Below are 16,272 nucleotides of genomic sequence, written 5' to 3' on the forward strand. Positions count from 1 at the left end.
CAAATCCCCACCTCCCCCAAAGCAGCTGCCGACTACAAATCCCCACCGCCCCCAAAGCAGCTGGGGACCACAAATCCCCACCGCCCCCAAAGCAGCTGGGGACCACAAATCCCCACCGCCCCCAAAGCAGCTGGGGACCACAAATCCCCACCTCCCCCAAAGCAGCTGCCGACTACAAATCCCCACCGCCCCCAAAGCAGCTGGGGACCACAAATCCCCACCGCCCCCAAAGCAGCTGGGGACCACAAATCCCCACCTCCCCCAAAGCAGCTGGGGACCACAAATCCCCACCTCCCCCAAAGCAGCTGGGGACCACAAATCCCCACCTCCCCCAAAGCAGCTGGGGACTACAAATCCCCACCTCCCCCAAAGCAGCTGGGGACCACAAATCCCCACCTACCCCAAAGCAGCTGGGGACCACAAATCCCCACCTCCCCCATGCAGGTGGGGACCACAAATCCCCACCTCCCCCATGCAGCTGGGGACCACAAATCCCCATCTCCCCCATGCAGCTGGTCCAGAGCTGGTGTTGCCGCTGGTCGTCGGCCGATTCGAATCCTCTCCAATGCCAGCCGAGGGGCGCCCGCAAACATACATCTGGCCATTTCCCCAACCACAATAGCCACAAAGGGACGGTGTGGCCTCTTGGAGACGGACGGAATTATTTTTGAGAGCGGGCGGGCTCGGCTGGCAGTCCTCTTCCTTACACCCGAGGAGAGGAGTGTCATTCACAAAAGAGCACATCCTGAAATATACATTGGTTAGCCTTCGAAGGGCCTGAACTGTTTTCACGTCTTCTTTTTTGTGGCGTTCGGGTTTCCTTTTTTTTTTTTTTTTTTTTTTTGCAAAAGACATTTTTCAGCATTTTTAGCTGTGCTAATGATCACAACCAGAGAAAAAGGATGATGTTCTCTTATCTTTGCCTTTTGCCTCTGGCAGATTAACTTCCTGGAATGCCTCTCCCCCAACCCCCCCAATGGGGCTCCCTTTGAAGCCAGTTTCAAAACTTCAATTTGTTTAGAATACAGTTGCCCGAGAGTTAACCAGGCAGGGCTTGCAGAGTGGAGTGCCAAGCCTCTTATTGACCATTCCCAGATGTGACCAAAGCCCTTTTCTGGGGTCAAACGGGCGGCAGGAATAAGTTCGCAACCAATCACAGCCTGGGCAAGGAAAATCCAAACTCTGCAAACTTTATTGCAGAGTTATTAAACTTTGGATTACATTCCTTGAGCTGCTTGGCAGAAGTGCAAGGATCCACAAAAAAAGAATAGCTTCAAGGTCCTCAAAAGTTGTATTCGCGAAGGCTTTCATGGCCGGGATCTAATGGTTGTTGTGGGTTTTTCGGGCTTCTTGGCCGTGTTCTGAAAGCGGTTCTTCCACTTTCAGAACACGGCCAAGAAGCCCGAAAAACCCACAACAATCCTCAAAAGTTGTCGATCCCTTTTCTCACTCATTGGCACTTAACAGACTCCATACCTTGCGGTCCAACTTTAGCAGGAGAAAGAATTAAAAGGTTTCATTACTTACTATTGAACAGCTCAAACAGCAAACTGACCAACATGACCGTTTTCAGCAAACTTCAGCAGAGAGGCGGGACACTTTCTGTATTCAGAGTGGGCATTGGTTAGTGCTGGATAAATTGACAGTCATCCCGACCAACCCAGAAAGGCCCCTCCCAGTCACAACTTCTCCTGGCTGCAGGCGAGGTTGTAAAAACTCCCGCAAGAACTGATACCGCCTAATATCAAATTCCGGTGCCAACTTTTGCTTTTCGTTTCAGGTGCAGCTGGCTCGCGGTGAACATATCCTGGGCCTTCCCCATCATCTGCGGCCACCTCTTTATCCCAACCATTCTGTACTTCCTCCTCACCAGTTTCACCGACACCGGAATCCTCCACAGGGGTGAGAGGTCGGAGTGGCTGTCTCCTCGCAATCCTTTCTCTCTCGCGCGCGCGTGCCCAAAGGTTTACACTTTCAACGTGTCCCTCCCCGCCTACCCCAAACACACCCCCAGCCTGGCTAACTTCCTTTCTTGCTCTAGCTCCTTGTTGAAGGTTGGGGTGGCTGCCTGAATGGGAGGTCGAGGCCACATGTGTCATGGTTCTGAGTGCAAATCTGCGAGCGGAAGGGCCTCCTCATGTCTCCCCTGCTCTCTCTTCCTTTGTCAGGCGTCGACCAAACGCTGATGAACCAGCCCGTGAACATGAACGACCTCAACCAGCACTGGTGTAACAAGTGCCAGCTGTACTGTTTGCCACACACTTCCCACTGTGCCTGGTGTGACACTTGCGTGGAGGTAAAGCCAGAGACAGCGATTTGGGGCGACGGATAACATTTTGCTCAGAGCCTGAGAATGTTCCCTCGGGGCATGGTGACTCCCAGAACGCTCAAGAATGCTCCATTTCCTGGCTCTGACCAAGGCCAAAGTAAAATGTGGTTAAAAGGGAGTAAAAAGGTGCCAGAGTTACAGTAGGAACCCCTTATCCACAAGATCTGTATCCACTGATTCATTATCCACAGCCTGAAAATATTAAAAGAAACATCCTAGAAATACAGATTTAAAAAATGAAGTTACCAGAACTGGCCACTAGAGGGAATCAGAGATCATGCTATGTATTGTACTGTATATACAGTGGTGCCCCACATAGCAACGATAATCCCTGCAGCAAAAATCACTGCAAAGTGATTTCGTCGCTATGCGAAAATAAGCCCATAGGAATGCATAAAAACGCATTTAATGCGTTCCTATGGGCAAAAAACTCACCTTTAAGCGAAAATCCTCCATACGGCGGCCATTTTCGCTGCCCGATAAGCGAGGAATCCAGGCGAAAACACAGCGGGCGGCCTTTTTTTTGTTTACCTGGTGGCCATTTTGGACTCGTCAATCAGCTGTTGGAAAATCATCACTATGCGATAATCGGTAAGCGAAACAGTGTACCGATCATCGCAAAGCGATTTTTCCTATTTAAATCATTGCAATGCAATCGCTTTTGCGATCGCAAAATCTTCATTGCTATGCGGATTCGTCGTTAAACGGGGCGCCCATTAAGCGAGGCACCACTGTATAGCATTACAGTGGTGCCTCGGTAGACGATGATAATCCGTTCCATTGAAATCGCTGTTTAGCGAAATCATCATCTAGCGGAAAGCATTTCCCCCTTGGAATGCATTGAAATCTGTTTAATGCGTTCCAATGGGGAAGAATCATCGTTGTCTAGCGAAGATCAGCTACAGGAAAGTCACATCGCGAACTGCCAATCAGCTGTTTAATTAGCTGTCTTGCGAAGCTTAGGTCCCAAAAACACCTGTTTTGCGAGCGCAGAGGGAGCTGTCAAAATTGTCGTCTAGCAAAAACTGGTTTGCGAAGCAAGGACCAAACATTGTCCAGCGAATTTCCCCCATAGGAATCACTGTTTTGTGAATCGCTATAGCGATCGCAAAAAGTCTACGTCTAGCTAAAAAATTGTCATGCGGGGTAACTGTCTAGTGAGGCACCACTGTATCTGAGAAATGTACTATTTCTATGGTGTCATGACCAGAACTGGCCAATCGAGGGAGACAGAGACCATACTATGCACAACATTCACACTTATAACAGCATCTGCTGTAATTTGTGTTTTTCAGCATCCAGGGTGTGTGTGTGTGTGTGTGCAATGTTAAAAACAAGGGCCTCTTTTGAGTCATCCAGAGCCCTCCTTCAGACAAGATGTCCTTTTTGGGGAGAAAGGCAGGATAGATATAAATAAATAGATAGATAAATAAGAAACAGACCGCTGAGCCAATGGCCACTGCCCTGGGAAAAGGGTGTTAAGCGTCTCTCTCTCTCCCGTGCCCTTGAGAGGGTTGATCAACACGTCCAGGTCTTGGCCCTGAGATGCAGAGGTTTCGGTCTTCTCATTCTTCACATCTCAGACTTAGGACCTGAAACTTCAAGGAACGGGGACCACGCCAGCCTGGCTCTGTTCGGGACATGTCATTTTGCACATGCTCCGAAGCACCCTTGGCTTTTTTTCATTTCGGCACCTCCTCTGGAGCAGCTGCATCAGAGAGTCTCTCCGCACGTGCACACGCCCCCGTTTTGCAATGGTCACCAAAGAGTCTGTCCCCCGTGACCTCGCCACAAATTCTCCCCCTTACAGTACCTACTGGGAGGGCACCCCCCCCGGCCGATCCGGCCACCCAGGCGCCTCGACAAGGAGCCTCTGCCCTTTCTGTCTGATCAAGCTCACCTTCTGCGTGTGTGATTCTTTCATGATCCAGCAAAGGTATTGCCCTGCACAGGCTGTTGGTTTTGAAGAATTAAGCTACCTGGAGACGTTTCTTGGCTGTGGATCCAGAGGTTGGAAGTTTGATTCCCCCCCTCCCCCAAACGGGCCTCCAGGGAGAAAAAGCCAGCCTGGGTGGCCTTGGGCCAGCTGCAAACTGTCCCAAGTTGTTCTGGGTTTTTCGGGCTCTTTGGCCGTGTTCTGAAGGTTGTTCTTCCTGACGTTTCACCAGTCTCTGTGGCCGGCATCTTCAGAGGACAGCACACAATACACCCACAACAATACACACTAATCACCCATCTACAGAAAAAGACAAAACTCCCCAGGAGAATGGATTGGGGAACCATTTCTGAGCTTTCTCTACCTGGGAAACCCTGGAAAGGGTCATCATAAGTCAGAACGGACTTTACAGCACATTAGCATTATTTTAAAGGAGAAAGGCCTGTCTCACAGCCATAAATACTGCGCTCCCAAGCCAACTACACCAGAGCACAGGTTGCCGTCCTCTGAAGATGCCCATGGCCACAGAGACTGGCGAAACGTTAGGAAGAAAAATCTTCAGAACAAAGAGCCAAAGAGCCCAAAAGACCTAGAACAACCATTAGATCCCGGCCGTGAAAGCCTTCGCATATATATTGTCCCAAGTTGCTCCCACGGAAGAAGGGAAGGGAAAACCCTTTCCGAGTATTCTCTACTTAAAAAGAGTCTTCAAAAGTCAGAATTAACTTGATGGCCCATGATGATGACTATTATTAACCCTTGCCCTGGATGCACAAATCGGTCAAAAATCTGCTGCTCAGCGTTTCATTGTTTTAGATCCCAAGTTCTTTGAACCTCCGGCAGGAGGAAAAGCCTCCACCGTTTGATCAGGCATTCTGAAAATTCAAGGCTCACAACGTGGCCTCGGGGCCCCCAGAAGTCCCAGAGCATGGCTCCATTTAGGGGTTGGGGAGAAAACTATATTTGCATTGTTTGAATCAGACTCTCTCTCTCTCTCTCTCTCTCTCTCTCTCTCTCTCTCTCTCTCTCTCTCTCTCTGTTCCCACCGACAGGAATTTGACCATCACTGCGTCTGGGTGAACAACTGCATCAGTTGCCATAACGTCCGCTTCTTTACCCTCTTCGTGGTTTTCCTGAGCGGATATGACCTGGCCGTGCTGACTTCCTGCCTGGTCTACTTTGCGCTCAGCTCCCATCAGGGCTTCAGCATAGAGAAGATCTGCACGTATCCTTCCCCCCCCCCCAAAAGGCACAAGACAAAAGCACATTCCCCATCCTAGGTCTGCAGGGGGTCCTTTCCTCCACGCTTTCTCCAATTTCCCGGGGGTTTGAGAGGTGGAGCCTCCCATAGCTGGAGAGGGCTAGACAGCTCCGCTGAGTTAGGCCTCTGGCTGCAGAACCCGAGGCTGGGAGTTCGATTCCTGCACTGGGCCTCCTTGGCAGGGGCTGGACTGGATGATCCCATGGGGTCCCTTCCAGCTCTGCCATCCTTAGATGGCAATGAGGATAGCAATGAGGATGATTAACCTGGCAAAGGCATTATTTGGTCACAGCACCCATATCTCTTACCATCGTGGACGTTTGCAAGCGGGTTCCAAAATATTCACTCGCACAGGAACTGCCTAAACGCGGGCAGAGCTGTACCTTTCCAAGCTAGCCGTCCTCGTGGTTCCCGCTCCTCCCCGCTTGGGCGGCAGGATGGAAACCTTGGTGGTCTCCAGGCTTTTGTCCATCCCTCTCTTTCTGCCCCATATGCCCTTGACTCTCCATCTCTGCTCCCAGCGTGCTGGTGACCATCCCTGCCGCCTTCTACCTGACGCCTCTGCTCCTCCTCTTGTGCAGCCAGATCAGCCGCTTGCTTGCCGCTCAGCAGAGATGCAAGTCCGAGGTACGGGGCAGCTGGGTTCCGTGGGGCACGTGTGGGGCAGAAAGGATGAAGCCGGGGCCTGGGGCTTGTGGAGAGAGGGAATTGCTTGTGTGCCTGCCTGGAGATGGGGAGCTTCGAGGCCCATCCTATCTCACCCACGTGTGCTTTGCAATCATCTTCTGCAGCCCCAGAGGGGGCTACCTGCGTTCTGGAGTCCCTTCCAGAGACCCAGCAACGATGGCCGCTCTTCACAGAGCTCGGGACACTTAGTTTTCCAAACCTCCACTCCTTAATTTCCCCCCCCCCCCAACAACAGTCACTGCAGTTAATAAAAGCTGCATTTTTATCCAACGGGTCAGGTTAGACCTCCACCTGCAGAAAATCATAGAAGAAACAGGGGCATTGCCTGGATGCCTGTCTCAAATCGGCGCCAGCCCTTCTCTGGATCTTATCCTTTGCACTCGAAGTTGTAGACCCGTTGTGGGGAAAGCTCCAAAATTCCAGGGGACACACACATGCCAGTCCCTTTCAAGTTCACAGTGTCTCAGGACCTCGGCTCTTCAAAAAAAAATTCTTATAAATAGTGTGTTCTTCTTAATGGAAAAGGCCCCTTTGCACCCTCTAGTGGCCAAAAACATATTTTTAAATACTTTAACATTGAGAGGCAATGGTGGGGGGGTCCTTAAACCATGGCAGAATTGCTCCCGGTCACTCTAGAGCAGCCTTTCTCGGGGGGGGGGAGGGCATTGATTTTTTGATTCTAAGTATTGAGCATTTTACTGATGTTCACACATCCCTTAACGTTTTCTCTGGTTGCTTATATTTCTCTATATTGGACACAGGACGTTCATTGACACAAAACCTATGCGTCTTTGCTGTACAAAATGTAGTATGATATTAATTCGACAATCGTGAGAGCTACTTGGCTTCTGACTCTCTTTCTTCCCCCTCCCCTCCCCGCCATATGTCTTCTTGAACAGGCTCTGCCATCTGCCCAGAAGCAGAACCACCCAACTTCCTGCAAGTGGTGGAATAGTTCCAAAAAGTGAGTGACACCGGCCTTCCTTTGAGAGGACGGCCATTCTTCTGTTGCAGAGTTTTGAATTTCTGGTTTAAAAAAAAAAACCTCTTGCTACGCCGTAGAAATAAAGACTCCCACAGAGGAGAATAGCTTCAAGTCCCCCCGGATTAGTCCACCCCTTTCTCATTCAACAGCACTTCATAACACACTCTCTAAAATATTTGTAGGAGAAAGAATTTTTAAAAAATTCTTTTATTTACGCTTGCTTGAAATTACAGACTTATGTACGCTGCTTTGTTTACGGCCTGCCTACTTAGAAACCAAACAAACCAACAACAGCCAACAAACAACTCACATCAAGTGAAGAAAGAGAGGGAAAGGACCCTCACCGGAGAAGCGGGGCTCTCTTTGAATTCAAAGGCTGGAAGGAAGGATTAGTTAGTGCTAGACAGATCAGGATACTGGGAATTGTAGTCCAAGAAGGAAGGTTTCCAAGCTTTGGCTGCTACGTGACGTTTAGGAAGTGACGATGGAGCCCTGGGTGGCCGGGATTCAATCCCTAAACCTCTTTTCTTTCTGCCTGTCTTCTCACAGGGACCGAGAGAAGTCAGCCCTGCCAGGGGTGAGGGTCTTGACCCTGGAGCCCCCCGATCCCTCTGAGCTCCACCGTGTCCCCCGGATCTCGAGCGCCGACGCGCCTCTTCCCGGCTCTGGCACTCTGGACAGCTTGTCCAGGGGACAGAAGGCGCTCAAGGCTTGGTGCCACTTCCGGTCTGTCCTGGGGAGCCTTCTGCACTGGCAGGACTTCAGCCTCGGGGGAGCCAAAGAGCAGGGGGTGAGCAAAACGGGGGGTGGGGGCGGAGGCTGCAAGGCAGGCTGTCCAAAAAAGATGTGCATGGTCTTAGAAGGTGCTCAGACTCTTATGAGCCACCCATTGCCTTTTATTACTCTTGCTCCATCTACAGAGATAACCTTCTGAGCTCTCCTTGGTCCATGGGCACCATTCTGACTCACAGGCCCAAAAAACAAACAAACGCGCCCCCCCCCCCCGGTTCTCTCTAGTGGTCAATTCTGATCTTGCAGTAGGACAAGCTGAAGCCAAACCCTGGCCAGAAGCCTTCGGCTGGTCTTCGGCGAGGTCTGTGAAACTGCCCCCCCCCCGAATTGCCGCCCATCGAAGAAGTGCCCAAAGTACATCTGCGTTGCAAACCGGGTCACCCACGCTCCATGGCACCCTCCAGATGCTGCCTGGCACCGTGGCAATTCACCACTGCCCGCTCCACAAAGCTTCCATGAACGCCAAAAGAATTCCAGCCAATACTTCTCTCTAAGAAGGATAAGATAATAAAAAAGCAAAGAGTAAACAGTATTTTAATTCAACAGTAAGGAGAATTTTTTGAAAGCTGCTTGACAACAAACTGGGTTCTCTCAGAGAGTGGTGGCCTCTCTTTCATTGAACATTTCTTCACAGAAATTGGATGGCCACTTTCCAGGAATGCTTTCATGCCGGGCTTTCTGCTGCAGGAAGGGGCTGGACTGAATGACCCTTGGGGGTCCCCCTTCCAGCTCTACAATTCTGTCATTCTGTAATCCTGTTACACCAGCAACTGAACTAAAAAAAAGTAGAAGTAAGAAATATAGCATCGAAACTCAAAAGTCTGTTTCTCAGTCAAATGCCAAACAACCAGAAGAGAAAAATCTTTGTCCTCGGCAGAAGGGAAACTGGGAGGAGTCAACCCAGTTCCATGTGGGAGAGAGTTCCACAGCCCGGAAGCAGCCACGGAGGTCTTTCTCACTCACCTCACCTGGTGAGGCCTGCCTTGAAGAGCTTAGCACCTGGGCAGGGTCGTACAGAGAAGGAAGGGGGGCTGTCCATCCGGTCTCCTTTTAGACAGGAAAAGCTCTTTTTGCTCAATGCTTTTTCTGCCTGGTTTAGGGACAAACTCAGAGGCAGGCCCCCATAACATCAGTCAGGGTGTCTCGGTGGGACTAAAAATCGCCTAATAGCCGTTCCTCTCTGGTGATGATTAAATGCTCTTTCCGGCAGGACAGCCAGAAGAAGACAGCTGGGCAGCTGAAGGTCCCAGACAGAAGCATGCAGATCACCAGTGAGTAGAGCACTCTAGAGCGAGTGGCAACCAATGGTGGGCATTGGGAAAGGACAGGAAATGGTCAGCTGCTTTGTGGCATGAGGGTTGTCCTCCTGTCTTCCTTACTGGCCTGTTCTCACCAGCCTGCACACATTGGCCAGGTCCTCTGCCTGGGCAAGAACCTGGACTTCCCTTCCCTGCCTCCTCAGGCAGCTGGCCACTCGGACAAGGAGGCAGGATGGGAGTCTATGCCTGTGTGGCTGACCAGTGGCCAGCTGCCACGGGAGGCAAAGCAGGGAAATCCTGCTCCTGTCCCGAGTGCACAACTGACCCCTGAGGAGGACCTGGCCAGCATGCAAAGGCTGGTGAGTGGGTCAGCCGGCCAGGAGATGGAGAGAGAAAATGAGAGATTTGAAAAAGTCAGCCACATCAGCAGCAGTTTTCCACTGTGCTCATGTCTTTGCCACACCGTTCAATGGCAGCGGCCCATCAACCCAGTGGGGCTGCCTCTGCTGTTTCACCTCCTCGGCCCCCACATTCTTGGTCTGTGAGTCTGCTGTTTGTCATCGTCATTAGTCTGTGGAACTCCTTGCCACAGGACATGGTGACAGCATCTGGCCTTGATGCCTTTAAAAGGAGATTGGATAGATTTCCGGAGGAAAAGGCCACATTGTTGTTGTTGTTGTTGTTGTTGTTGTTGTTGTTGTTGTTGTTGTTGTTGTTGTTGTTGTTGTTGTTGTTGTTGTTGTTGTTGTTGTTGTTAATAATAATAAGAATAAGAATAAGAATAAGAAGAAGAAGAAGAAGAAGAAGAAGAAGAAGAAGAACAACAACAACAACAACAACAACAACAACAACAGGAAAGCAAAAGTGTGCTGCTTATCTACCACCCCACAGTGCCAAAAACAATCTGAGAAGTTTGCAATTCCAATTCCAGTTCCCCCACCCCCTGCCGCCAGCAAGCTGCGTACTCACTTGACTGAGCCCAGAAGTCTGTGGAAGGCTGAGTGAACCTCAAGCCGGCTCCCTGAGTCCACTGGGCTCGAACGCAGGCGGTGAGCAGAGTCTTGCCTGCAGTGCTGCAGTTTAACCGCCGTGCCACAAGGCTCCTGAGGGAGACAAGCCGACAGCCTGAGGCAGCTTCCCAGGTCCCTGTGCGATGCTGAACCTGCCCCGCCATGTGCCTGCTCCACAGGATGCGGATCTCATGGCTCCAAGGGTCGGTCAGTAGGTCCCCTGTCCTGCTCCATCTTGAGACGGCAAAAGGGATCCAATCCGTGCAGGATAAAAACATGGTTGTCGCTGTGATAGGAAGGGGACTTCTAGGCGGCTGGCCCCCTCAACGGTTGCGCTGTGTCTTTTGCTCCTAGTCCCCGACATGCTGGGCTCCGTGGACCTGCACCAGGACCGGGACACGCACTGGAAATCCCAGATCCACCGCGGCCACTCGTCCGTGCCCATGGCCGCCCTCCTCTCCGTCTCCGACATCTGAAGGGAATCCCACGGGCTCCCTTTTTTTCTCAGCCCGCCATCATTTTATGCTGGGGAAAGAGAATAAAAGCATTTGCAAAGGGGCTGCCCTTTCTCTGTGCGCTTGGTTCCTCTTCGTGTGTCCATGTGGGTCCAGGCGCCGTGGCTCGGGGGAGCGGCCCGGAGGGCCAGAAGCAGCCTTGAAGGAGCCTGACAGCTGGGCTGGGCGTTGAAATCTTCACGGGATGACAGCTGGGGTCTTCCGGGTCGTCATCGTTGTCATCATCACAACCACCACCACCTTTGATCGGCAGAGCCGGAAGGGACCCTCTGGGATCATCCAGTCCAGCCCCTGTCGAGGAGGACCAGGGGGCGGCGGGAATCAAACCCCCAACCTTTGGCTCCACAGAGAGACCTCAAACACTCAACTAGCCAGCCAGCTCATAATCTGAGAACTGGAGTGCTGGAAGGGACCCCGTGGGGTCATCCAGTCCAGCCCCTGTCGAGGAGGCCCAGTGGGGGGAATCGAACTCCCAACCTCTGGTTCCACAGCCGGAGACCTCAACCACTGAGCTCTCCATCCTAAAAGTTTCCCAAGACTTCTTGCTGGATAAGAGAGCCAAAAGAAAAAGCCCTCCCTTTGAAGTTACACCAAACCCTCGTACGGTGAACAAAACCTGCCTGCCATAGACAGGTCTGACCCAAGATATTCTTGTGCCTGAGGCAAAGCTCAGACTCTCTCCCACTGCATGTGCAAAAAAAAGAGACTGTGTTTGCAATTCACCTTTATATTTAATATTTTCTTTTTCTCTCCCTCTTGAGTTTTAAGTGAATCCTTAATCTTCAGCACACCCACACCCACACCCCCTCATCTCTCTTCTGTCTCCCCCCCCCCCCCCGGTCATCTTTGCTCAGGCCTGGTGTCTCTTTTCTGTCTCCTGGAGGAATGTTTACAACAGTTCCCCGAAAACAACCTAGGCCACAAATAATTGCATGTAGATGTACCATACACCCAAGAGCCAATGGATATTTAGATCATTCCGCTTGGGAAACTGGTATTTTGTTCATCATTTCATTCTGCTTCCGTATGCCTGACAAAGTGGGCGTGAGCACAAAAGCTCACGTAAAAATATACCCTGTTTCCCTGAAATTAAGACCTCACCTGAAAAGAAGCCCTAGTAGGATTTTTCAGGATGCTCGTCATAGAAGCCCTGCCGCAAAAATAAGCCCCAGTTCAGTGAAACACACACCCCCCGCCACGTGCAGCCACCAGAAGAAGAAGACGTGACTGTTTTTGAAAAGATGGTTGTACATGAGAAAAATAAAACATCCCCTAAAAATAAGCCCTAATGCATTTTGGAGCAAAAATTAATATAAGACCCTGTCTTATTTTTTGGAGGGGGAAACAGTAATAGTCTTTAAGGTGCCACCTGTTTTTGTCTTTTTTTCTTTCCTTTGGTTCCTTTGGATTTTGCCTGATGCGCTTGTTGCACGATCGCACGGTTCGGATTTTGACAGCCTCCTCCAAAGCTACCTCTAGATGGTAGCATCTCTTTGCTAACATTCAGCATCTGTGCTGCTCCCCATTCCCTCCCTCCACCAACTTTTTGCTTTCCTTTGCATTCTACGCAAAACCTGAAGCGCAAGGGGCTCATCACGACACGGATGACCTTTGACAAAACGGCCTTAGGGACATCCGTTTGGCCAGCTCCCCGGGAGGCAGAGACTTACATCCTGTTTTCCTGTCGCTTATAAAGGAGCTGACATTCTGCTTATTAAAAAGCTATCATAAAACAGAGACACCTACAGATAATCACCCCTGGGATAATATTATTTGCTAATAGTCATAACATCTCACAACTGAATCTGAGGGAGGCTCAAAGGAGCACGCAATTAGAAGCAGAGCTCGTTTAAGAAGCAAGAGATGTCTGTCCATCTTGGCATGAGCTTTCCTGACCCAGCAGGTTGGAAATGGTCTTGTTTTCACTTTGTGATGGGTCTTTGGAAGGCAGACAGATGTGCAAGCCTCGTTGAAGCACCGAAAGAATAGCATCCGTGCTGCAATGTTTTTATGATATTTTTTGATATTTGTTATCTGCCTCCAGTAGACGCTGTCTGGCGGGGCGGGGTAGAAATCTAATAAATAAATAAATAAATAAATTCAAAATGAAATGGCTAGTTAAAGCCAGGGATGTGGGAACCAGAACGAAGAGACAACGGGTGGTTTTCTGCAGACGGGCAGAAGTATGTTGGAGTATGTTGCTGGTGGGGGATTCTGGGACTTGTAGTGTAATACCTCTGGCCTTTCCAAGTGCCACTCGATTTCCCTAACATGTCAGGCCCCACCCCTAATGTCTAGGCTCCTCCCATTATTTCTCTGGCTCCACCCCTTGGGCCTTTGGAAGGGGGGGTGGCTGTGAGTTTTTCTCTTCCCTTATTACCCTATTTCTGCTGCCTCATGCAACACTCTTGCGTGTTCCTTAGGGTGGTAACCACTTTCCGAGGATGCACAAAGATACAAATAAAAGCTTTCTCCTCGTGTCCAAAGAGGGGGGTTGTTTTAGTTTCCCTTCCCTAACATTTTATAATTTATTTATAATAATTTACTGTCATTGTAAGTATATCCATGGTATACCCATACAACGAAATTCACACAGACACCCAGAGACCTAACCCACATGCACACACATAAAAATTCCCCAAACACTCCCCACCCACTAAAAAACCCTCCACTAAAAATACAATCATCTACTGTAAAACATTTCCTGCCTTTCCAGAATTTTATAATAGGGAAAGTCAGCCAAGTGGGGGAGGACAGGATTGATGCCTTTACACCTTGTGGGCTTCAGCAACCTGAACCCAGATATCTCGAGGTAGAGGCAAATAATACCCTTTTTGCCACACTGTAAAGCGGCCACACCCAACTTTTAGGAGTCTTGCGGCACAAGCGCTTAAACTGCAATACTGCAGTCAAGACTCTGCTCACAACCAGACAGGCTGACGGGTTCAGATGGCCGACTCAGACCTTCCCTCCTTGTGAGGTCAGTAAACTGAACCCCCAGCTTACTGGGGGTGGGATGGGGGGAGCAACGTGCAGCCTAGATAATTAAAATTGTAAACTGCCCAGAAAGTGCTTGAAGGGCTGTGGGGCAGTATATATTGTTCCATGACACTGGAACCAGTTATCTCAGGAGTGGGTGAGCGCTCCAACCCTGGAGGCCTTCAAGAGAAACTTTGACAAACCCACCCCCTCCCCGTCCGATCTGCTTTGATTTGCATTCCTGCCATGAGCCTGGGGTTGGACTGGATGGCCTTAAGAGGCCCCTTCCAGCTTCACTTTTCTAGGATTCTATGATAAGCCAAGAAGGCAAGGCATGAATAGAGTTCTTTGTTTTTTGTGTGCAAAAGGATGCAATATGGTTTATGTTCTTTAACCAGGAATCCCTTGCAATCTCTGAGCTTGGTGATGGGTGTGTGTGTGTGTGTGTGTGTGTGTGTGTGTGTGTGTGTGTGTGTGTGTGTGTGTGTGTGTGTGTGTGTGTGTGTGTGTTTCCTTGACTACAACTCCCACAATCCCCCAGCAAGCCTTTTCACTAGGACTTTGCTAAGCTCTGGAAAATACTGTACAAAACGGACTCTTTGGGCCCCTGTTCCGCCTCTGGTACTTTTGCCGTCTCGGACAGCAGAAATCTCCTTGCCCTGCCTGCCCCCCCCCAGCATTACTTGGGGGAGGGCTCCGAGACTGGAGGTGGGTGGGTCCACGGTGCATGCAAGATGTTCTCTCTTATCAGGGATGGACGCTTTCCCAACTTCCACCACACCCTGAGAAAACGCGAGTTGTAGTGAACTAGATTTTGGGGTGCTCCCTGGAAGGGCAGATCCTGAAGCTGAGGCTCCAATCCTTTGGCCATCTCATGAGAAGACTCCCTGGAAAAGACCCTGATGTTGGGAAAGAGTGAGGGCAAGAGGAGAAGGGGACGACAGAGAACGAGATGGATGGACAGGGTCATCGAAGCGACCAACGTGAATTTGGCCCAACTCCGGGAGGTGGTGGAAGACAGGAGGGCCTGGCGTGCTCTGGTCCATGGGGGTCACAAAGAGTCGGACACGACTTAACGACTAAACAAGAACAAGAAGATTTGGGGGGGCAGGGAGGCAGATGGCACGGGCTCAGGAGAACGGTTGCCTGGTAAAGTCCAGAAAAATATGATCCTAGCCTTCAGGAACCCTGGCATCCAGAGCTCACGGGGGGGGGGGGGGAAGAGACACAGAGATGCCCTGGCCACCCAACCAGATGGTGTCTAAGGCGCCAGGCTACAAGAGATCATCGGACCATGACCCACGGATGTCCAGCCAAATTAAACAGCTGGCCAGCCTCTGGCGTCATCCTTGACACTATTGCCCTCAGCAGATAGGAACAAAGCAGTGCCAGGGGACCGGTCCACAAGGAAAGCAGCCCAGATGGGACAGGCAGCCCCCACCCCACCCCGGTTGGGCAACTCACTTGCTCTGGAAATGATGAGACATGTTGCTGTCCGTCTCTCCGCCTGGCCCCACCAACCTGCGCACATACACACACCCCATTCGCCTGCTTCAGACCCGGGGAGGGAGGGGGCATTTCCAAATTCTTTTTAAAAAATATTTGTAGACTTACTGTTTTTAACTTTTAAATATTGCCCTTTTTTAAAGATGTAAGCTGCCTTGTGTCCTTTTATACAGAAAGGCAGGGTTAAAATATTTTAAATAAATAAATTAACATCTGTGTGAAACAGCTAGGCTGGGGGGGGGGGGTGATGCAGTGCTTCACAAAGTGACCCTCCCCTGGCTGAGGGATTCTGGGGGTAGCCATCCATGAGGCCGTTTTCACAAATCCCAGAAATCCTGGCCAGCAGAGGTGGTGGTGAAAGCTTCTGGGAGTGGAAGTCGAAGAATACTTGGGGTTGCCCAAGGTGGGGGACCACTATTCTAGACAGCTGTAGTCCTCTCTCTAGACCTTCAGCAGGTAAATCAAACGCAAGATCACAAGATGCCATAGAGAAGGGCTGCCGCCATTTAAGTGGCATCAAATTGGTATAATTGTCTAGTGTGGATATGGCCCTTGAGAAATTTATTTATATTGTGCTTAGCGTGTGGTGGATTCAGTTTCAACCTTTCTCCTCAAATGCTGTTAACTTTCATTATCTAAATATAGGCACTATATTCTGTAGCTATCTAGCCCTCTAAACGTTGTTGTTGTGTAGTCATTAAGTCGTGTCCAACTCTTTGTGACCCCATGGACCAGAGCACGCCAGGCCCTCCTGTCTTCCACTGCCTCCCGGAATTGGGTCAGATTCATGTTGGGAGCTTCGATGACACTGTCTAACTATCTCATCCTCTGTCATCCCCTTCTCCTCCTGCCTTCACTCTTTCCCAACATCAGGGGCTTTTCTTTTCTCATGAAATGGCCAAAGGATTGGAGCCTCACCTTCAGGATCTGTCCTGCCAGTGAGCACTTAGGGTTGATTTCCTTCAAAATAGATAGGTTTGTTCTCCTTGCAGTCCAGGGGACTCTCAAGAGTC

At 50.3% G+C, this 16,272-nt stretch overlaps 1 protein-coding gene and 1 long non-coding RNA gene across 2 annotated transcripts in view; both read left to right on the forward strand.

The window, feature by feature from the left end:
• ZDHHC19 (zDHHC palmitoyltransferase 19) overlaps nucleotides 1-8,484 on the forward strand; it is a 9,668-nt gene extending 1,184 nt beyond the window's left edge. The window contains exons 2-8 of the mRNA XM_078389008.1: nucleotides 1,781-1,902; nucleotides 2,169-2,296; nucleotides 5,318-5,490; nucleotides 6,048-6,153; nucleotides 7,113-7,177; nucleotides 7,748-7,988; nucleotides 8,395-8,484. Coding sequence (XP_078245134.1) covers nucleotides 1,781-1,902; nucleotides 2,169-2,296; nucleotides 5,318-5,490; nucleotides 6,048-6,153; nucleotides 7,113-7,177; nucleotides 7,748-7,988; nucleotides 8,395-8,484 — 925 coding nt within the window. The remainder of the gene's footprint in view (nucleotides 1-1,780; nucleotides 1,903-2,168; nucleotides 2,297-5,317; nucleotides 5,491-6,047; nucleotides 6,154-7,112; nucleotides 7,178-7,747; nucleotides 7,989-8,394) is intronic.
• Nucleotides 8,485-9,045: 561 nt separating this feature from the next.
• On the forward strand, nucleotides 9,046-10,818 carry LOC144587967 (uncharacterized). The gene is made up of 2 exons (XR_013543233.1): nucleotides 9,046-9,261; nucleotides 10,614-10,818. It is a non-coding gene; the product is annotated as an uncharacterized LOC144587967 (long non-coding RNA).
• Nucleotides 10,819-16,272: the final 5,454 nt, after the last annotated feature.

This window comes from Pogona vitticeps, chromosome 3 (genome assembly GCF_051106095.1).
Source record: "Pogona vitticeps strain Pit_001003342236 chromosome 3, PviZW2.1, whole genome shotgun sequence".
NCBI classification, from domain to species: Eukaryota; Metazoa; Chordata; class Lepidosauria; order Squamata; family Agamidae; genus Pogona; species Pogona vitticeps.